At 47.2% G+C, this 20,291-nt stretch overlaps 1 protein-coding gene across 1 annotated transcript in view; it reads left to right on the forward strand.

The window, feature by feature from the left end:
- The window catches only part of rnd2 (Rho family GTPase 2), a 33,459-nt gene extending 13,419 nt beyond the window's left edge, over nucleotides 1-20,040 (forward strand). The window contains exons 3-5 of the mRNA XM_013136008.4: nucleotides 13,888-13,997; nucleotides 16,087-16,221; nucleotides 19,688-20,040. Of these exons, the coding sequence (XP_012991462.3) occupies nucleotides 13,888-13,997; nucleotides 16,087-16,221; nucleotides 19,688-19,957 (515 nt within the window). The 3' untranslated portion in view covers nucleotides 19,958-20,040. The remainder of the gene's footprint in view (nucleotides 1-13,887; nucleotides 13,998-16,086; nucleotides 16,222-19,687) is intronic.
- Nucleotides 20,041-20,291: the final 251 nt, after the last annotated feature.

Here is a 20,291-nt window from a genome sequence, read left to right on the forward strand (position 1 = left end):
AGCATAGCAGCTGGGACTGACTGGGAGGGCGAGGGGTAAAGGGGAGTCGGGGGGGGGGGGGGGACTTGTTTACATTACGAGAGAGAGAATAAAAAGCTAGGTAGACGTATCCTAATTTGCATAATCATTACCATAGCGTTTAAACTGACTCCGGAGTGGGCGGGGTGTAATGGATTGGGTCAGTCTACACTGGGAGTAGAAACAGAAGGTACATCTGGGTCTAACACCCCCCCCGGCTCCCGGCCTGCCCTCCCCGTGGGACCACCCCTCCAACCCAGCCGCTCCGGGCCTTCTGGGCGTGGTTTGGGTCAAACTTGTTTTCCACCCTGAGCGTGAGGATTTCCGGTCACATTCACGAACTGTCACACAGTGTACTTCACACATGCTCACTTCTGCAGACGTCCAAACACTCTCACACATTATTTAGACATCTGACGGCCGAAAAGAAACAGAAGAAAGCCCCTGCCGTAAACACGGGAAGGAGGTGTATCTCGGTTTAAGTACTTGGTCTTCATTAAGCCGTGGTGACGGGAGGCTGTGTGTGCTTCTGTGAACTCCACCAACCCTCTGGGGGCTATTGATCCCAGAGGGAGGCAAGTGAAGGGCAGACAGCCGTAGTATTGGCTGAGACTGTCTCTGCTCTGTACTTTAGCAGGAAAATCCCAGGGCTTACAGCTGACTTTTTCAGTGTCATCAACACTCCTGGCAGACAGTCGTCCCCCAGGCCGGCAGGAAGTGGATCACAGGTGAACTTGGGACATCGGTTCTTGGGACCGGTCCCTCCCGGCGGTGAGCGCTGCGTTGAGTCTCAGTAGCACAGCGTGCCACGGCTTCGGCTTTGATCACGGCACTTCAAACGGTCCCGGTGACTTGCCTGCACCGCGTCCTGGCTCCCTGAGCTACGTTTAGCTCACCCTTATACCTCCCCACCGCCCTGGACCAGACCCAGCCGGGGCCCTCCCTTCCTCACCCCCCAGGCCCTGGGAAATTACTGGATGCCTCCCTAACCCCTGAACCCAAATCCCTCTCCCTACCAAAGCCTGCATCACTTCTAGATGACTTTATAAATAGGGTCGGATGCTCTCCCTCTCTCTTTCCCTCTCTCTCTCTTTCCCTCGCTCTCTCTTTCCCTCGCTCTCTCTTTCCCTCGCTCTCTCTTTCCCTCGCTCTCTCTTTCCCTCGCTCTCTCTTTCCCTCGCTCTCTCTTTCCCTCCTTCTCTCTTTCCCTCGCTCTCTCTTTCCCTCCTTCTCTCTTTCCCTCTCTCTCTCTCTTTCCCTCTCTCTCTCTTTCCCTCTGTTTTTGAGCTCTTTGTTGGAGTGGAAGTGCACTGAAAGGAGAGGGTAAAGTGGAGCCCATCATTTCCACTCGAGCCCTCTCTAGGGACCCTACTAAGAGGGCCGGGAATGGATAGGGCCATGATCGAGATTAGCAGGGATGGCTGGGGGAGGTGGAAGATGTAAAGAGGATGTCCTTTTCCTCACACAAGCTGTCTCTTGGGACCGAGAAATCTGTCCAAACATTTTCAATTCCTGTTTCATATCACTGCTGGATGGAATATAGGTGCCCTTCTTTGTATCACATCAGCCTTATGAAAGTCCCTCAGCAAGCGAGAAAGGAGATGGAAAAAGAGATGAATAGAAAAGGATGGGATGCTTGGTATTTTACAGGTGAATGGGAATTGAAAGAGGTACGTTTAAGGCTTCCTTTCATGTGTGGGTGAGTGGGGAGTGGGTCTCGTCAGAGCTGAATCCATTAGGCCATGGTAATCACCTCCTACTGGTCACAGATTGACACGTCGGCTGTCTGCAAATCAACAGCTTTTCCCTGGCCAGCGCCGTGCCTCCTCCCTCCCGTGTTTTTTCCCGGTCTCCGCTGCAGGCTGTCCCGAGGTGCCATGAAGGTGCGGCGAGGCGGAGCGTTTTGGAGGAGCGGCGAGGAGGTGCCGTGGAGGAGCGGGGCGAGGCGGAGGCCCGCCTTCCAACCTGACTCCCACGTTTCTTTGTCTAACGGGATCAACACATAATCCCTTCAGGGAGTGAAACCGGATATTCCCGGGTCTTCCTTGATTCCAAAATACCCCCATTCCCTACCTCCCTCTGTCCCCTGCTCTGCTTTCACATGCCCAGAGCAACACAGGGGATGTGGTCAGAGGACAGAAGATGGTGTTTGTCGGGATGGTAGACTAGTGTGGATTTCGGTGGTGGGCTGATGAACCACATGGATTGGGTCTTCTGGTTGCATTTGAAGATCTGGGTTTGAACTGTGTTATATGGTGTAACGTGGACTGAACCGTGCTGACAGGTTTTAGTGACTCCTGAGACAACCAGGATACCCTCTCACACACTGACTCAACTTCTGGCCACAACACTGGAATCAGATTAGAAAGATCAGAACATAGTAGTTAACACCGTACAACTGCTTTATCACTGAGGAGAAAATCCAGGGAGAGAGAGCGACAAATGGAGTGTGAGAGAGGAAGAGAGGGGGAAGAATGAAGCCATGTTGAGAACAATAGAGAGCGATAGAAAGCTATTCTAGACAGGTAGAGATAGAGACTGACAGAGAGAGATTGAGATCAAACAGCAGGTGATGAACTGTAGAGAAGTCTCCCCGGTGTAATGACAGTGGAGGGAGGAGAGGAGAGACGACAGCAGGCCATCTCCATACCCCCACATCTCCATACCCCCCGAGGCAAATACAGGACAGACAGTAATCCAGTTGGCAGTAACATCCCTCCCTGTCCCCCTGTATGTCCCCCTCCCTGTCCCTGTTATTGTCCCCCTCCTTGTCTCCCTCCCTGTGCCTCTGTCTGTCTGTCTGTCTGTCTCCCTCCCTGTGCCTCTGTCTGTCTGTCTCCCTCCCTGTGCCTCTGTCTGTCTGTCTCCCTCCCTGTGCCTCTGTCTGTCTGTCTGTCTCCCTCCCTGTGCCTCTGTCTGTCTGTCTCCCTCCCTGTGCCTCTGTCTGTCTGTCTCCCTCCCTGTGCCTCTGTCTGTCTCCCTCCCTGTGCCTCTGTCTGTCTGTCTGTCTCCCTCCCTGTGCCTCTGTCTGTCTGTCTGTCTCCCTCCCTGTGCCTCTGTCTGTCTGTCTCCCTCCCTGTGCCTCTGTCTGTCTGTCTCCCTCCCTGTGCCTCTGTCTGTCTGTCTCCCTCCCTGTGCCTCTGTCTGTCTGTCTCCCTCCCTGTGCCTCTGTCTGTCTGTCTCCCTCCCTGTGCCTCTGTCTGTCTCCCTCCCTGTCCCTCTGTCTGTCTGTCTCCCTCCCTGTGCCCCTGTCTGTCTGTCTCCCTCTCCCTCCCTGTGCTGTCTGTCTGTCTCCCTCCCTGTGCCTCGGTCTGTCTGTCTGTCTTTCCCCCGTCTCCCTCCCTGTCTCCCCCCCTTTTCCCCTGCAGGGTTCTCGTGGCTCCTTAAAAAGTCTTAAAAGGTCTTAAATTAACATTTGGGAAATTAAAGTCATAAATTAAATTTACCATACATTTCCTGTAGGTATTTTGGAGACGGTGCATTTATAAGACTGATTGGAAAATTGTCAAGCATAGTGGCACGGTAAAACGTCTAATTAGCGTGTATTTGTTTGATTCACTTAGTATTAGACAATGAGCGACACCATTAATATACATGTTAAGTTAGCTAGCTACAGACTTTGACTGGCTGCGTGTCGTCTTTTCGTTGTCGTCAGTAGTTGCTACATGGGGATGAGCCAAGATGGTGAGATACAAGTTCAGTGAAAAACGGTAGGGGGAAGATAAGATTCAGAGGTGGTTGGCGACAGGAAACGAGTACGAGGCAAGGTGCCATTTGGTGGACCTACAGCGTGATATTAATGGATTTGATATGAATGGATTTTTTTTTGGCGGGGTGCGGATAGGGTGTATTGAATCATAACATAATAATGCATACAAATAATGGTAACTCATATTGGCCTGTTATGTAGGGAAAATTACAGATTTGCAGCATGTTTGTTTTAGCTCTGTGCTTCTGGCATTACTTTCGTCAGCCTATTTTCTGGAATGACGTATTTGTTTTTTTTTTTGGAAGATGCTACAGGTCAGCTGACTAGGGATGGGACGATGGATGATTTTAGTACTAATTGCGATGGAGAATACTCACGATTATGAAAACGTGGAGAAATTCCATAATCGGGATAATCGTAAATCGGGATAATCTTCAGATGAGTGACTTGAAAATGTTCTGCCAGTCGCTGAAGTTTCCCTGACTGCTTGTTTTATTTTAGAAGTGGAGCGCACATCTCATCTCATGTTGTACTATGCCACTAAACATCCTCTGCATTGTATGGTCAATGAAGCCGCTCTGCTTGCGTAAATAGAATATTGTCAATTACCATATAAATCGAAATTAAATGTCATTGTGAGTTGTGATTGTATTGTAATGTTATAAAGAATAACCTAGTTTTCCAATTCCTTTACAACAGTACTAGTGTAACCACTACACTTACCAGTGGAAACACGGCATTAGTAAGCTTCTGCTCAAGTCTCCACTTCCCGCTACATGCAAATACCTGTCCATTCCATTACCACGGAAAATAAGCAGTTGAAACAGGTTGAGCGCTAACAAACCAATGATATCCTACGAAGCATGCAGCTACGATGCATGCAGAACAAAACTTGCAAATTGATCTGTAGAGGAGTGACTTGCAAAAGCTCTTGCCAGTCACCAAAGTGTTCCTGACTACTTGTTTTATTTAACTGCTGGAGCGCATATCTCAATGTATTTTTAGATTCAACTTTATTGTCATTGAACAAGTACAAGTACAGTACAACTAAATGCAGTAAGCATCTAACAAGAAGTGCAAATAGAAGAGGGCAGAAAATGTACTTGTATTAAGTATAATGTATATTACAGATGTGCCATACAGATGTGCCATACAGATGTGCAATGTATAGATGTGCAATGAAGGCAAATGCAGTACAAATGGCAATTCTAAATGCCACATACAGTGGGGAGAACAAGTATTTGATACACTGCCGATTTGGCAGGTTTTCCTACTTACAAAGCATGTAGAGGTCTAATCACATTGTATGATTTTTTAAATAATTAATTTGCATTTGGAGAAGGTCTGTATGGAGGAGTGGGCCAAAATCCCTGCTGCAGTGTGTACAAACCTGGTCAAGAACTACAGGAAACGTATCTTGTATAATTGTAATGTCTCTGTAATTGCAAACAAAGGTTTCTGTACCAAATATTAAGTCCTGCTTTTTTGATGTATCAAATACTTATGTCATGCAATAAAATGCTAATTAATTAGTTAGAAATCATACAATGTGATTTTCTGGATTTTTGTTTTAGATTCCGTCACTCACAGTTGAAGAGTACCTATGATAAAAATGACAGACTTCTACATGCTTTGTAAGTGGGAAAACCTGCAAAATCCCTCTCCCTGTCTCTCCCCACTGTAAAATCCTCTGCAATGTATTGTCAATGAAGCTGGCAACCATACACATTCACCGATTTATATGTTATTATAGTATTAGTTAATTATTAAAAACCTTCTTTGATATTGTTTTACTGTAATGGCTTTTTAAAGGCACAAGAACAATATTTATGTAATGGAAGAATATCCGATCAGCCGTTTTGAGCTAGAAACCAGAGTTGTTATAGGGATTGTTATTAATGGGGATAAAATCATAAATCGGGATAATTCTGGCCAGGATGACTGGCATGAAATTCTCATATCGTCCTACCCCTACAGTTGACACACCAACCTTGCTATGGTATAAGTTGAATGATGGACGGGTAACAACTGACCATTGAAGTGGAGAAGCATAGGTTTTTGCCTCAGTTTTGTCTCAGTTCATCCCTAATAAAGACATTATCGTGAAGGAGCAAATTACTAATTGTGAAAAACCTAAACAAAGTAATTTTACTAACCCATTATTAAAAAATAACATTCTTCGTCTGCTTTTTTCCCCTTTCGAAAAAGAAACACGCCCTGTGTAGCAGGTAAAACGTCAGGTTGACACAACGCTGATGGCAATGCAACGCATATAATGTTGAAAAACTGTTACAAAACCTATAGGCCTACTACTGTAGGACTAAATACATAGAAAAGAGACAATCAAATAAATTGTTGAGTCATTATCTTAAATTATATTTGTTCAGGTCTTATACAGTTCTTAAAAAGCATTGAATTAGACTTGAAAATTATGCAAGAACCCTGTCCTGCCCTGTCTGTCTCCCTGCCCGGTTTGTCTCCCTGTCTGTCTCTGTCACTGTCTGTCTCCCTCCCTGTCTCCTTCCATGTCTCCCTCCCTGTCCACCTCCCTGTCTCCTTCCATGTCTCCTTCCATGTCTCCCTCCCTGTCTCCTTCCATGTCTCCCTCCCTGTCTCCTTCCATGTCTCCCTCCCTGTCTCCTCCCATGTCCCCCTCCCTGTCTCCTTCCATGTCTCCTTCCATGTCCCCCTCCCTGTCTCCTTCCATGTCTCCTTCCATGTCTCCCTCCCTGTCTCCTTCCATGTCTCCCTCCCTGTCTCCTTCCATGTCCCCCTCCCTGTCTCCTTCCATGTCTCCTTCCATGTCTCCCTCCCTGTCTCCCTTCCATGTCTCCCTCCCTGTCTCCCTTCCATGTCTCCCTCCCTGTCTCCCTTCCATGTCTCCTTCCATGTCCCCCTCCCTGTCTCCCTTCCATGTCCCCCTCCCTGTCTCCTTCCATGTCCCCCTCCCTGTCTCCTTCCATGTCCCCCTCCATGTCTCCTTCCATGTCCCCCTCCATGTCTCCTTCCATGTCTCCTTCCCTGTCCCCCTTCCATGTCCCCCTCCCTGTCTCCTTCCATGTCTCCTTCCCTGTCCCCCTCCTGCCTGCTCTGTCAGCACATAGCCCTTCAAAGAGAAAGAGATAGTGGGAGAGAGACAGAGAGGGAGAAAGTAGCTTTGATCAATATCCCCAGCTAGGGGACCACATTGGGGAGGTTAATGGCTATTTAACCCACTGTCACATCTTCAGTCCCACCTGCGCTTTAGCGCCTTTGAAAACACACTCTATTTCAGACCACCAGATTGTGTGTGTGTGTGTGTGTGTGGTAAAGTGCCTAACCTGCAGTTCTCACACTCAAGAACTAATGGAAAGAGAGCTGCTCAACTCAGTGTACAACATTATAAATATAAACACAATCTAATTCTGATTCACTGTCCAGTATAAACCATTCTGATCCACTGTACAGTATATGCCATTCTGATCCACTGTACAGTATATGCCATTATGGTACACTACAGTATATACCATTCTGATCCATTATGCTCTGTATCACATTCTGGTACACTATACAATATATCACTCTGAGCCACTATAGAGTATATACCATTCTGATACAATATTTAGTATATACCATTCTGATCCACTATACAGTATATACCATTATGGTACACTATACAGTATATACCATTCTGATCCATTATACTCTGTATAACATTCTGGTACACCATACAATATATCACTCTGAGCCACTATACAGTATATACCATTCTGATACAATATACAGTATATATCGTTCTGGTACAATATACAGTATATACCATTTTGATTCTGTGTACAGTATATACCATTCTGAGACTAAGTATATACAATTCTGTTTCGCAATGTAATATACCATTCTGATCCTATATACAGTGTCTAACAGCAACTAGACACCAGCCTCTGTCTCACCCTCTCTGTTTCTCTCCCTTTCAAGTTTTGACTGGAAGCCTAAGGGAGTAGCGACTCTGCCGCTTTAAAGTCTGAACCCCCCTTACTGAAGGCTGTGGACATGTGCAGTGAAAGCCCTAATGTCATATCAGCCATTTATTGGACCAATACCCTGAATCTGCCTCCGTCCTCCCCTTCCCTCTCCCACCTCTGTCCTCCCCCCTTTTCCCTCTCTTGGTTTCCTCTTTACCATCAATGCATCTTGGATACTTGTTTCCCTCGTTCCCTCTCCTCCCTGTCATCATCATTCCCTCTCTTTCCCTCGATCTCCATGGTTTCCTCTCTCTCCCCCATCTTTGTCGTTGCCTCCCTCTCCTCCTCCTCTCTGTCGTTCCCTCGCTCGTTCGCTCCCTTCCACTCTCACCTTATTTCAGGGACTCACAAAGAACCTGCAGGTTGCTACGATACTCAGCCAGCACAACTTGAAATGTTTTGCTGCTCTTTGATGGTGGAATTAAAGGGGAAAACAGCTGTGGGTGTTAGAGAGAGAACTACTTTATTTATCGGAGTGTTTCAGGGCTGTAGATTGTTTTTTATAATACAGTTACTACGTACTGAACCCAGCAACTACCACTCACTGAGGTGTGGAGAGTGTGACTGTGTCTTAGTGTAAATCTTTGTATCTACAGTGGGGAGAACAAGTATTTGATACACTGCCGATGTTGCAGGTTTTCCAACTTACAAAGCATGTAGAGGTCTGTAATTTTGTATTATAGGTACACTTCAACTGCGAGAGATGGAGTCTAAAACAAAAATCCAGAAAATCACATTGTATGATTTTTAAATAATTAATTAGCATTTTATTGCATGATTTTCTTTAAGCAGACCTCCTGTTCTCCACTCATTACCTGTATTAACTGCACCTGTTTGAACTCGTTACCTGTATAAAAGACATCTGTCCACACACTCAATCAAACAGACTCCAACCTCTCCACAATGGCCAAGACCAGAGAGCTGTGTAAGGACATCACAATTGTGGACCTGCACAAGGCTGGGATGGGCTACAGGACAATAGGCAAGCAGCTTGGTGAGAAGGCAACAACTGTTGGTGCAATTATTAGAAAATGGAAGAAGTTCAAGATGATTGTCAATCTCCCTCGGTCTGGGGCTCCATGCAAGATCACACCTCATGGGGCATCAATGATCATGAGGAAGGTGAGGGATCAGCCCAGAACTACACGGCAGGACCTGGTCAATGACCTGAAGAGAGCTGGGACCACAGTTTCAAGTTTGAGACAAAAATGTAGCTTTTTGGTCTAAACTCCACTCGCTGTGTTTGGAGGAATAAGAAGGATGAGTACAACCCCAAGAACACCATCCCAACCGTGAAGCATGGAGGTGGAAACATCATTCTTTGGGGATGCTTTTCTGCAAAGGGGACAGGACGACTGCACCGTATTGAGGAGAGGATGGATGGGGCCATGTATCGCGAGATCTTGGCCTTCTCTCAGTAAAAGCATTGAAGATGGGTCATGGCTGGGTCTTCCAGCATGACAACGACCCGAAACACACAGCCAGGGCAACTAAGGAGTGGCTCCATAAGAAGCATCTCAAGGTCCTGGAGTGGCCTAGCCAGTCTCCAGACCTGAACCCAATAGAAAATCTTTGGAGGGAGCTGAAAGTCCGTATTGCCCAGCGACAGCCCCGAAACCTGAAGGATCTGGAGAAGGTCTGTATGGAGGAGTGGATCAAAATCCCTACTGCAGTGTGTGCAAACCTGGTGAAGAACTACAGGAAACGTATGATCTCTGTAATTGCAAACAAAGTCCTGCTTTTCTGATGTATCAAATACTTATGTCATGCAATAAAATAATACAATGTGATTTTCTGGATTTTTGTTTTAGATTCCGTCACCCACAGTTGAAGAGTACCTATGATAAAAATTACAGACTTCTACATGCTTTTTAAGTGGGAAAACCTGCAAAATCGGCAGTGTATCAAATACGTGTTCTCCCCACTGTATGCATGTGTGTATGGTCCCATCAGTCTCTTTCTGCCATGCACATTCAGTGTCTTTTGGGCTGAGACTGTTTCCCCCCTCTCTTGTCTGGGAGCCACAACAATGGCTTCTTTCTCCAGCGTTCCTGTACCCGGTCGGGAAACATTTAACCATGATTCATGTCTCCACAAGTTAGGAGGTTGGCCCTTATGTCTCTACTGTGTAGCAGCATTCAGAGAGGCCAAATCCCTCTGGTAATGTCTCTATATTGCTCTTTTTAACAGACAAATAAATTATATGGAATTATGTTTTTATACTCTTACCCAAAACATGCATTACATGTGATTAAGTCGTTTTCTCTGAATAGCTGCGAGGAAAATTGGACCGTGTCTACAAAATTTACAGAAACAACAATCAAGACCTTTTTCGTGACATTTCCATCCGGCACACAGCCAGCTGTTTGTTATTAATGCGCCTAAACCAGAAAGAATGATCACCACTCCATGTCATCACAGTGTTCAGGAATGGCTCACAGGGACTCAATGATCCCTCAGACCTGACCTGTGATATCAGGGGCCTCCAGCGCTGGATTCTGTTAGTTAGCGCTTCGCTGCGCCTGTGTCCTGCTCTGGTACTGTGAGTCCCTTGGGACATTAGCGGCCTTTGAGAAGGCTGACCTTGTGGTTCTCTCTGTCCTTCCATTCAGACAGAGGCCTTTTCCTCTCCATTCTTCTCTATCCACAGTCAAGGCAGTCAGACTCTCTTCCTGTCCAAGGTGGCTGGTGACAAATCAGGCTAATGCTAAGCGTTTTGTTTGGGGAGTTTTCTGTTTTTGGCAGCGAGTGGCAGGGTCCCACTCTAATTCCTTTTCAGGTTGGGTTTGGCAGTGTCAGTCCTGACCCCCTCTCCCCTGCTCATCCATCCTGTCTCTCCTCCCATCCCTGACTGAAATTCAATTGACCTTTTGTTCTACCTTCCAGGACACGGCCCCGCCCTCACACCTCTCTCTGGCACTCTTATTTAATCTCTTCCCTCACCTCCATTACCCATCATTTTCATTATAATTTTTATTGAATCTTTATTTAGCCACCGAGTCTTTAGGTATTGGAGTCTCCATGGAAACCCACTTCACCCCCTTTTTGTCACACCTTAATGCCCCGTCCCTGTCCCCAAAATGCACCTTATCTCTCCCACCTACCACATTTAGAAAGTGGGGCCTTGCCTTTAGCAGGAGGATTTTTATGAGTGGCGATAGGCTGTGGACCCCCTCTCTCTTGTGGGTGCTCAGGTTGATGGTTAGGTAGATTGACTTATATATGAAGTGTTTTTCCTCCATTCCTCCCCCCGTCTCTTGGAGGGGTCTTCCGGGACTTTCTAAAAATGCTGAGGTAGCTGGTCTGTCGCTCCGAGGTTCTGCAACAAGGCCTCCGGTGCTGGCCGTCTGTCAATCATGTTGATCTGTGGGACTGACTGATTGGTCCCCCAAGGTCCAGTTCAATACCGTTATCACTTTGGAAGTCAAAGTAGGACCTTCGCCCCAACTTTCCTTCCTCCAGCATTTCCCTTTGGTACCTCTGTCCTCCCGTAGATTGTTTGGAGTCTCACTCCTTTCTCTCTCAATTAAAATTTAATGTGTACATTATAACAACAGTGAGAACTAAAATGAAAACAGCTAAATAATAAGTCATTGAAGTATTAGGTTAATTCTAAAATCACACAATATTTTTTCTTTAAATCACCTTCCTCTTTTCCTCTCCCATCATCACCTCACCTTTGCACTACACAATCCAGCCCTGCAGTGGGATAATGCACACTGCTCCAAAAAAGACTTACTGTTTCCGTGATAGGGCTGCTGGCGTGTGTGTGTGTGTGTGTGTGTGTGTGTGTGTGTGTGTGTGTGTGTGTGTGTGTGTGTGTGTGTGTGTGTGTGTGTGTGTGTGTGTGTGTGTGTGTGTGTGTGTGTGTGTGTGTGTGTGTGTGTGTGTGTGTGTGTGTGTGTGTGTGTGTGTGTGTGTGTGTGTGTGTGTGTGTGTGTGTGTGTGTGTGTGTGTGTGTGTGTATCAGTGTGTGTGTATCAGTGTGTGTGTATCAGTGTGTGTGTATCAGTGTGTGTGTATCAGTGTGTGTGTATCAGTGTGTGTGTATCAGTGTGTGTGTATCAGTGCGTGTGTATCAGTGCGTGTGTATCAGTGCGTGTGTATAAGTGCGTGTGTACACATTTTACTAACCCAAACTTCCCTACAAGGACAGTTATACAATTAAAAAGTATGCTTGTTGGAACACTTTTCTGGTCCCCATGAAGAAGAATTCTGTATTCTGCTTAAGTTTAGGTTAAACAGTTTGAGTTAGTGGTTGGGGTTTAGGATTAAGATTAGGGTTAGGAGTTAGGGAAAGTAGGAGGCTGAATGGGAGTGATGTCTGGGGTCCCCTGGGGGATAGCGGGCTCTCAGACTTAAACAGCAGCCACCCAGTAAACAGCAGTCATATTGTGACTGTTAATAATATGTCTGTAACAAGCGCTAACTGTGATCGTTTCCTAATGACTAGCTTCCTGCTGCTAGGAGACCTGCTCCTTCTCTCAGATCCCCTCAGCCTCTGTCTGTCAGCCCACTGCTTGCATTTAAATCTTCAGTCTGCTCCTGGAGGAGGACCGGGGAGACAGGAAGTCAAATGAACCAACATCCAACAAAGCTTTTAAATGACTTTCATATCCTCAAAAACATTTACTAAGGCTCATGCTACACACTCGTATGCTCTCAGGCGTCCAGGATGCATGCATGCTCTCACTCCCACTGAAGTGTAACGGCCTTTGACCCCAGGATGCAGCGTCTGGCCTGGCCCTGCGAGCTGATGGCTGAGGTCGGGTCAGATCAGGAGGGCAGCCAGCTGAATGGGTAGAGCCATGGGCCAGATTCATCCATTGTGCCGGCCTCATCCAAACGCGACCAGACGACCTCCGCTACAGCAGGCGCCACATCCGCCGTGCACCAAGTATTTGACTGGCATACCACGCCTGCCCTGCTTCAGCAGGCGTTCAGGGCGTAGACGCCGTGCTGTTGTACAATAACAGTGTTTGTACACCACTGAGTATGGCAGGCAGATGTCAGGTACAGGGAGGTGTTGCTTTCTCTGCCGCTCCGCTGACCGTTCCGCTTCCGGCACTGCTTGTCTCCTGACCAACCAGAGCCGCTGTGTTTCTGACCCAGGTTCTGGAGTGGATGAAGGATTGGTCCCATAGGAGGAGGTGGGAGGGGCCACAGCTCCATCAATCAATCAAAATCATTTTAGTAGAATAATTTTTAGAAGTTGTCGCAACAACATGACACGATTGCACAATGGATAGGACAAACCCCCTATTATGATCGGAACCCAGGAAGAAACCTAGGGAGGAGTCGGGGAGAAAAAATAGGGGAGAAGAGAGAGAGAGAGAGAGAGAGAGAGAGGTGGGAGAGAAGGGGGGGTATGAGAGGGGAGAGACGAGGAGGAGGGAGCGAGGATGAGAGCAGGGATGAGAGGAGAGTGAGGAGAGAGGGGGGAGAGTGAGGGCGGAGGGGGGTGAGAGTGGTTGCTAATGTGGTGTCACTGTTCTCAAAACGGACTAAGAAAACAAAGCGAGACATGGAGTGAACCAGCGCTGCGTGAGAGTGAACGAAAGTTCCTAGAGAAGAGACAATTTGCTTGTGTGGTGGTTTGAAAGAACATTAAAGATAGATGACTCACAAGAGCGACAGATCAAGAAGAAGAATTACATTAGGTAAAAGCTGCAACCTTTAGTTTGACCTTTGAACCAGCGACCATGTTGTCATTCGTGTTGGGAGATGAAATATGTAACTGCCAACTACAGTTAACGTGTGTTGCTCCCCCCCCACCCCCCAAACCTCCCCCTCTTTCCACCTCTTTAACTGTATGAAGTGGGGGGGCAGGGAACAGCTGGCTAAATCTGTGTGTGTGTTATGAGAAGGACTCTCGTTTGCAGAGATGTTTATATCAAAACAAGTTTGCTTCCGCACAAAGCCATGTTTGTGTGTGTTGTTTGCCCGTGTGTGTGTGTGTGTTTGTGCCGTGATACTACATCTCTGCTCTAATGGTTGACAGTACGTTAGTGGCCATTAGTAGAGCAGCTTTGCTCTCCAGGGTGTTTATGTGTCTGTAGGATCGCCTGGGGATGCTATACGCTCCCATTCTTTAATCACATGAGGTCCTCACTTAAAGTACTCAGAATGAATGGATGTACTGTTTGTTTGTGCCTGCAGGTTCCTCGTATTACGACAACGTTCGACCGTTGGCCTATCCCGACTCGGACGCAGTGCTAATCTGCTTCGACATCAGTCGCCCAGAAACTCTGGATAGTGTCCTTAAGAAGGTCAGTATCTTCCTCATCTTCCTCCTTCCTCCTCTTCCTCCTCCCTGATCAGTCACAAGTCGCACAACAAGAGGACAGCCGTTTTGCCCTGACGGTAGAGAATGGTGTTGTTAACGTGTTGTTTAAAACCTAATCCAAACGCTACCTCCTTCGCTGGATTCTCATGGGCAGTTTCCATGCCATCTCTGGCCAGGCACACATTCAGTCCCTTTAATAGCAGAGTAAATCACCGTGTTGGTCAGAGATGCCTGCCCCTTTTCTCCCCTGAAAACAACCCAGGCTACTTGACCCCTGAATCCCAAGCTAATGGGATGTCAGGGAGCAGGATGAGGAGCGAGCGAGGCCCGGGGTTTGGAGTGGAGCCACGTTAGTTGGGCTATAACCACTCTACGACCAGCTGCTGTGGAGAACTACTATTTTGGCTTTTCATTTGAGCAGATGTGTTTTTAACATGCGGATCGTGGCCTCTGGGTGTGATGTGTTGATTGGGGGCTTGGGAAGGGAACTTGGTGGGAACCCTTCAGACTGTGGTAAGATGTGCCCGGAGTGGTGAACATTTTTACAGCTGGTCTCATGGGAGTGTGTCAGAAGGTGTGTTACGTGACTGGATGGTGTGTGTAACATGTTGTGTGTGTGTGTGTGTGTGTGTGTTTAGTAGATCTCCATCTGGAGAACATGTGTGTTGGCTCTTTAAAGGTCTTCTCCTGGGAGTTCAGGACATTGTAAAGACATTCCCGTTGTGTTGACGCGTTTAGTGGTCTGAGGTGGCTGGGCCCCTCCCACAGGCTGGGCAGAGCTGACCCATAACACCCTACTTCGACGCACCCCTCTCCAGCTCAGGCCCCTGTTTGTCTGTCCAAATCAGGTTGAAGAACTCCCATCATGCTTTTGATTTTCCCTTGAAGCTCTGGGTAAAGAGTTGCCATGACCCCACAACCCCTAGCTGTCGCCCTGGTAATCTTTAAAACCTGGAAACCTGTTGTCCAGTCACCATGCCAAATTAGACTCTTGACACCCGGGACCTATCTTGTCACCAGGGTCATCAGCTGACAGGAGGGGGAGGGGATTGAGAAAGGGTGTGCACTGTGATTGGCTTGTATAGGGTCAGAGGTTGTTTAACTATTGATGGATGGCTGACCATCCCTGTATTCTACACAAGGCTCCTGGACATATGCCAACATGGTGAAGGTTTGGAACTTGTGTTGAGGGAGTGAGGCAGCGTGTTTTTCCAGCTGAGTAGTAGCGATGACATTTAATCTCACAGGGGGTTGTTTTAACTGGACTGAATGGGGTTGTCTTCTCTGTACTCTACCTAAAATAGCTTTATTGACTCAAGCCTAGGAGGGTAAAGAAATGAAATGAATCTCAAGCCTTTGCTTCATATCACAGGGAAATCTTTCTCTTTTTCTAGTGGATTTGTCAGCCTCATCCAAACCACTCGACTGGCAAAGAGAATTTAGAGCTCTGATTTAATGGGGAGTTGATTGAAGCACTTTCCCTTTTTATTGAGAAATGATAGATTCCTCCGAGGTCTAATCGTGGATATACATATTCATGGAACTGAATGGAGCTGTGCCGTGGCCACAGAGGTCTTCCACGTACAAGTCTTTCATGTCCATTCGTTTACACTAATGAGATGATGAGAACCTAATGTATATGACAGAGGCGAGACCAAGAAAGGCTGTCCGCCTTTGGTTGTCAGGGGCCGTGGTCAGCCTCTTCCTACGAGCTGAAACTCCTGGGTAGTTCTGGGGATCACAGGTCAAGGTATTTTGGGCCAGAGAATGTATAGGTCCCCTCTGTGGAATCATTTTACTGTCCTATTGGTGAGGGAAAGCCTGACTGATGAATGCTGATGGCTATATCCTGACACTGTCTGTTAATTTGAGACTGAAACAATTCTTTGGTTCCATTGTTGTACCTGAAAAAAATAACATAAATAAGTAGTTTACCCTCTCTGAACTCTACCTCTCTTTCTCTTTTTTTTAATCACTGTCTGTCTGTTTCTGCATGTTGGTCTGCCTGTCTGGGTGTGTGTGTGTGTGTGTGTGTGTGTGTGTGTGTGTGTGCGTGCATGCACACCCCACAGTGGCAGGGGGAGACGCAGGAGTTCTGTCCCAACGCCAAGGTGGTTCTGGTGGGCTGCAAGCTGGACATGAGGACAGACGTGAGCACTCTGAGAGAGCTGTCCAAGCAGCGCCTGATCCCCGTCACCCACGAACAGGTGAGCACAAGACACCGGGGGGAGGTAATTAAACCGCAACCATGTAAAGAGTGAGTCAGAGAGGAAAACCGTAACAGGAAGAGAGAGATGTTGAAAGGAAAGAATGAGAAACCTGGCCAGTAATTAAGTGCAGGCGGACTTCCTTGGTTTGCTAATGAACTTTTCAGGCATGACAAGCGAAGAGGGACAGACAGAGAGAGCTAACACATTACCATCCAGTGAGCTCCAGTCACACCCTGGTGATGATTCAACCACCTACAGCACCCACACCACCTACAGCGCCCACAGCGCCCAAACCACGCACAGCGCCCAAACCACGCACAGCGCCCAAACCACGCACAGCGCCCACACCACGCACAGCGCCCACACCACACACAGCACCCACAGCACCGCAATGTTGGCTACTGGACTCACCCAGCACGTAAAGCACAAATCACACTGAAACACACTGAACCAGACACGTCTGACGACACACAGAAACACACTGAACCAGACAATTTTGCACCGGTCGGCATTCCTACTGTAATATGCTGACAGAGGTTGTAGAGGTTGTTTATTGTAAAAGGGGTGGCTGGGGTAGGTAGGATGTATTGGGTTTCTGTCTCTGGGGTCGGGACAAACATTACCCTAAGGTGAAATATTCATGCAGATTTAGGGATTTGGAAAAGGCAGAATAAATACAAAACAGACTTTGATTAACGAGTGAAGCCTTTTATCGCACACTTCCATGTTCTCTAAGCCAGGAAATATGTGTGTGGGGGGGGCGGGGGGGGGCGAAGACAATGAGGGAGAAGTGATAAACGGGTCTGTAAATCCGCAAATTTTAATCAGCTTTTTTCGTGTTCATTTTGTGCTCTTCCGTGTCAGACATCCCCCCCCCCCAACACACACACACACACACACACACACACACACAAAAGCTGGTTCACCCCGCACACACAAAAGCCCCGGTAACAAAGAAGCCCTTTTCCATGCCTGGCTGTAAGCTGGCCGAGGGGCAGTAACCAAATCCAGCCCCCCCGCCCCCCCCCCCCGCAAGAAAAAATTAAACTGGGAAGAAAAAAATTATAATATCCTAGACCAACAAAACGTAGAATGGGATAGCAACGTATTGAGCTCATGAAAAAGGCCCAAGGACAGTGTTTCAGACGCTCATGTTAAAGCAGTTTTTTCTTCTTTGAAATACACTACTTTGGTCCCGGTCAGCCACCGTGCAGCTCCAGCCTGTATAAGGTCACACAGACGTGTCAGACAGGCTCCAGGCAACCAACTTCCGCTGATTTAATCCAATATCCCCTAGATAGGTTATCCTGTTGTTGATTTTTAAGGGGAATTTTGGTTTCAAAGATGAGGAGTCAGATGAGCTGACCACACATTGAACCCACCCATGTCACACTAATCTGGTAGAGCTTAGGTGCTTGTCAGACCCATCTCTTCCTCTCTCTCAACCTTTCTCTAGCTCTCTCTCTCTCTATCCCTCTCAACCTTTCTCTAGCTCTCTCTCTCTATCCCTCTCAACCTTTCTCTCTCCCTTCCCCTTCTTTCTCCCATCTCTCACTTCCTCTCCCTCTCAACCTGCCTAGCTCGCTTTCTCTCTCTGAAGTAAAGCTAATAGAGACTTTTATTGATCATGTTCCTGTCATCCGCATGACTCAGCGTGGAGGGGGCCTTGATAAGATCACACCAGTCCTGTAGCTATGAAAGGCCCCCTCTGTGTGTGACTGCGTGTTGTCCTCTGAGAGGGTACCATGTTTTAGTCCCAGGCTGTCCCTCGTATGCCTCTGGGTACAGACCAAAGCAAAACAAAGAAACACAACTAATCCTGACTAGATATTATCCGGATGCTCATTAATGAGAGTCCTAGAGGGTCAGTAGTGTAACACTGGACCTTCACATAGTGTCCCCTTTGGTCTTGGGAGGAAGGAGGAGAGCACGTGGCAGAGCCAAGCAAAGGGGAACGAGGGGGAGAGAGAGAATTGGCGAGACAGAAAGGAAGAGCGAGAGAAGGATAGTGAAAGGAAGGAGAGAAAATGTGAGAGACAGAGGGACTCGTGGATTATTCATTATTCTGTAGACATGATGTTTAGACCGGCGGTATCTCTGTTCTGTAGACATGATGTTTAGACCGGCGGTATCTCTGTTCTGTAGACATGATGTTTAGACCGGCGGTATCTCTGTTCTGTAGACATGATGTTTAGACCGGCGGTATCTCTGTTCTGTAGACATGATGTTTAGACCGGCGGTATCTCTGTTCTGTAGACATGATGTTTAGACCGGCGGTATCTCTGTTCTATAGACATGATGTTTAGACCGGCGGTATCTCTGTTCTATAGACATGATGTTTAGACCGGCGGTATCTCTGTTCTGTAGACATGATGTTTAGACCGGCGGTATCTCTGTTCTATAGACATGATGTTTAGACCGGCGGTATCTCTGTTCTGTAGACATGATGTTTAGACCGGCGGTATCTCTGTTCTATAGACATGATGTTTAGACCGGCGGTATCTCTGTTCTATAGACATGATGTTTAGACCGGCGGTATCTCTGTCCTGTAGACATGATGTTTAGACCGGCGGTATCTCTGTTCTGTAGACATGATGTTTAGACCGGCGGTATCTCTGTTCTGTAGACATGATGTTTAGACCGGCGGTATCTCTGTTCTATAGACATGATGTTTAGACCGGCGGTATCTCTGTTCTGTAGACATGATGTTTAGACCGGCGGTATCTCTGTTCTGTAGACAGGATGTTTAGACCGGCGGTATCTCTGTTCTATAGACATGATGTTTAGACCGGCGGTATCTCTGTTCTGTAGACATGATGTTTAGACCGGCGGTATCTCTGTTCTGTAGACAGGATGTTTAGACCGGCGGTATCTCTGTTCTATAGACATGATGTTTAGACCGGCGGTATCTCTGTTCTGTAGACATGATGTTTAGACCGGCGGTATCTCTGTTCTATAGACATGATGTTTAGACCGGCGGTATCTCTGTTCTATAGACATGATGTTTAGACCGGCGGTATCTCTGTTCTATAGACATGATGTTTAGACCGGCGGTATCTCTGTTCTATAGACATAATGTTTAGACCGGCGGTATCTCTGTTCTATAGACATGATGTTTAGACCGGCGGTATCTCTGTTCTATAGACATGATGTTTAGACCGGCGGTATCTCTGTTCTATAGACATGATGTTTAGACCGGCGGTATCTCTGTTCTATAGACAGGATGTTTAGACCGGCGGTATCTCTGTTCTGTAGAGATGATGTTTCGACCGGTGGTATCTCAGTGTTGTAGTTCTGCCACTATGGCTCCTTGCCTCTCAATACAGTTCCATGAACTCATTAGTTCTGTGCTACGGTGTATTGTCTCCCAGAAGCTCAAGAAGACACAGTTTTGACGCTGTTCTCGACATGAGTTTGTTGATGATGATGATGGTCTCTAACCCTCTCCCCCTGCGTCCCTCAGGGAAGTGGGCTGGCCCGTCAGATAGGTGCGGTGGCCTACGTGGAGTGCACCTCCAAGGTGTCGGAGAACAGCGTACGGGACGTGTTTCACATCACCACGCTGGCGTCAGTGCGGCGGCCTCACAAGCCTCAGCTGAAACGCAGCAGCTCCCGCAGGGGCCTGAAACGGGTGTCCCAGCTGCCCCTGCCGCCCCTCCCTAGTCGGACTGACAACCTGGACCCCGCCCCCGCCCTGAGGAAGGACCGGGCCAAGAGCTGTGTGCTCATGTAGTGACCCATCAATAACACACACACACATACAGTGGGGAGAACAAGTATTTGATACACGGCCGATTTTGCAGGTTTTCCCACTTACAAAGCATGTAGAAGTCTGTAATTTTTATCATAACTTCAACTGTGAGTGACGGAATCTAAAACAAAAATCCAGAAAATCACATTGTATGATTTTTAAGTAATTAATTTGCATTTTATTGCATGACATAAGTATTTGATACATCAGAAAAGCAGAACTTAATATTTGGTACAGAAACCTTTGTTTGCAATTACAGAGATCATACGTTTCCTGTAGTTCTTGACCAGGTTTGCATACACAGCAGCAGGGATTT

The sequence above is a fragment of the Esox lucius genome, chromosome 11 (assembly GCF_011004845.1).
Source record: "Esox lucius isolate fEsoLuc1 chromosome 11, fEsoLuc1.pri, whole genome shotgun sequence".
Taxonomy (NCBI): Eukaryota; Metazoa; Chordata; class Actinopteri; order Esociformes; family Esocidae; genus Esox; species Esox lucius.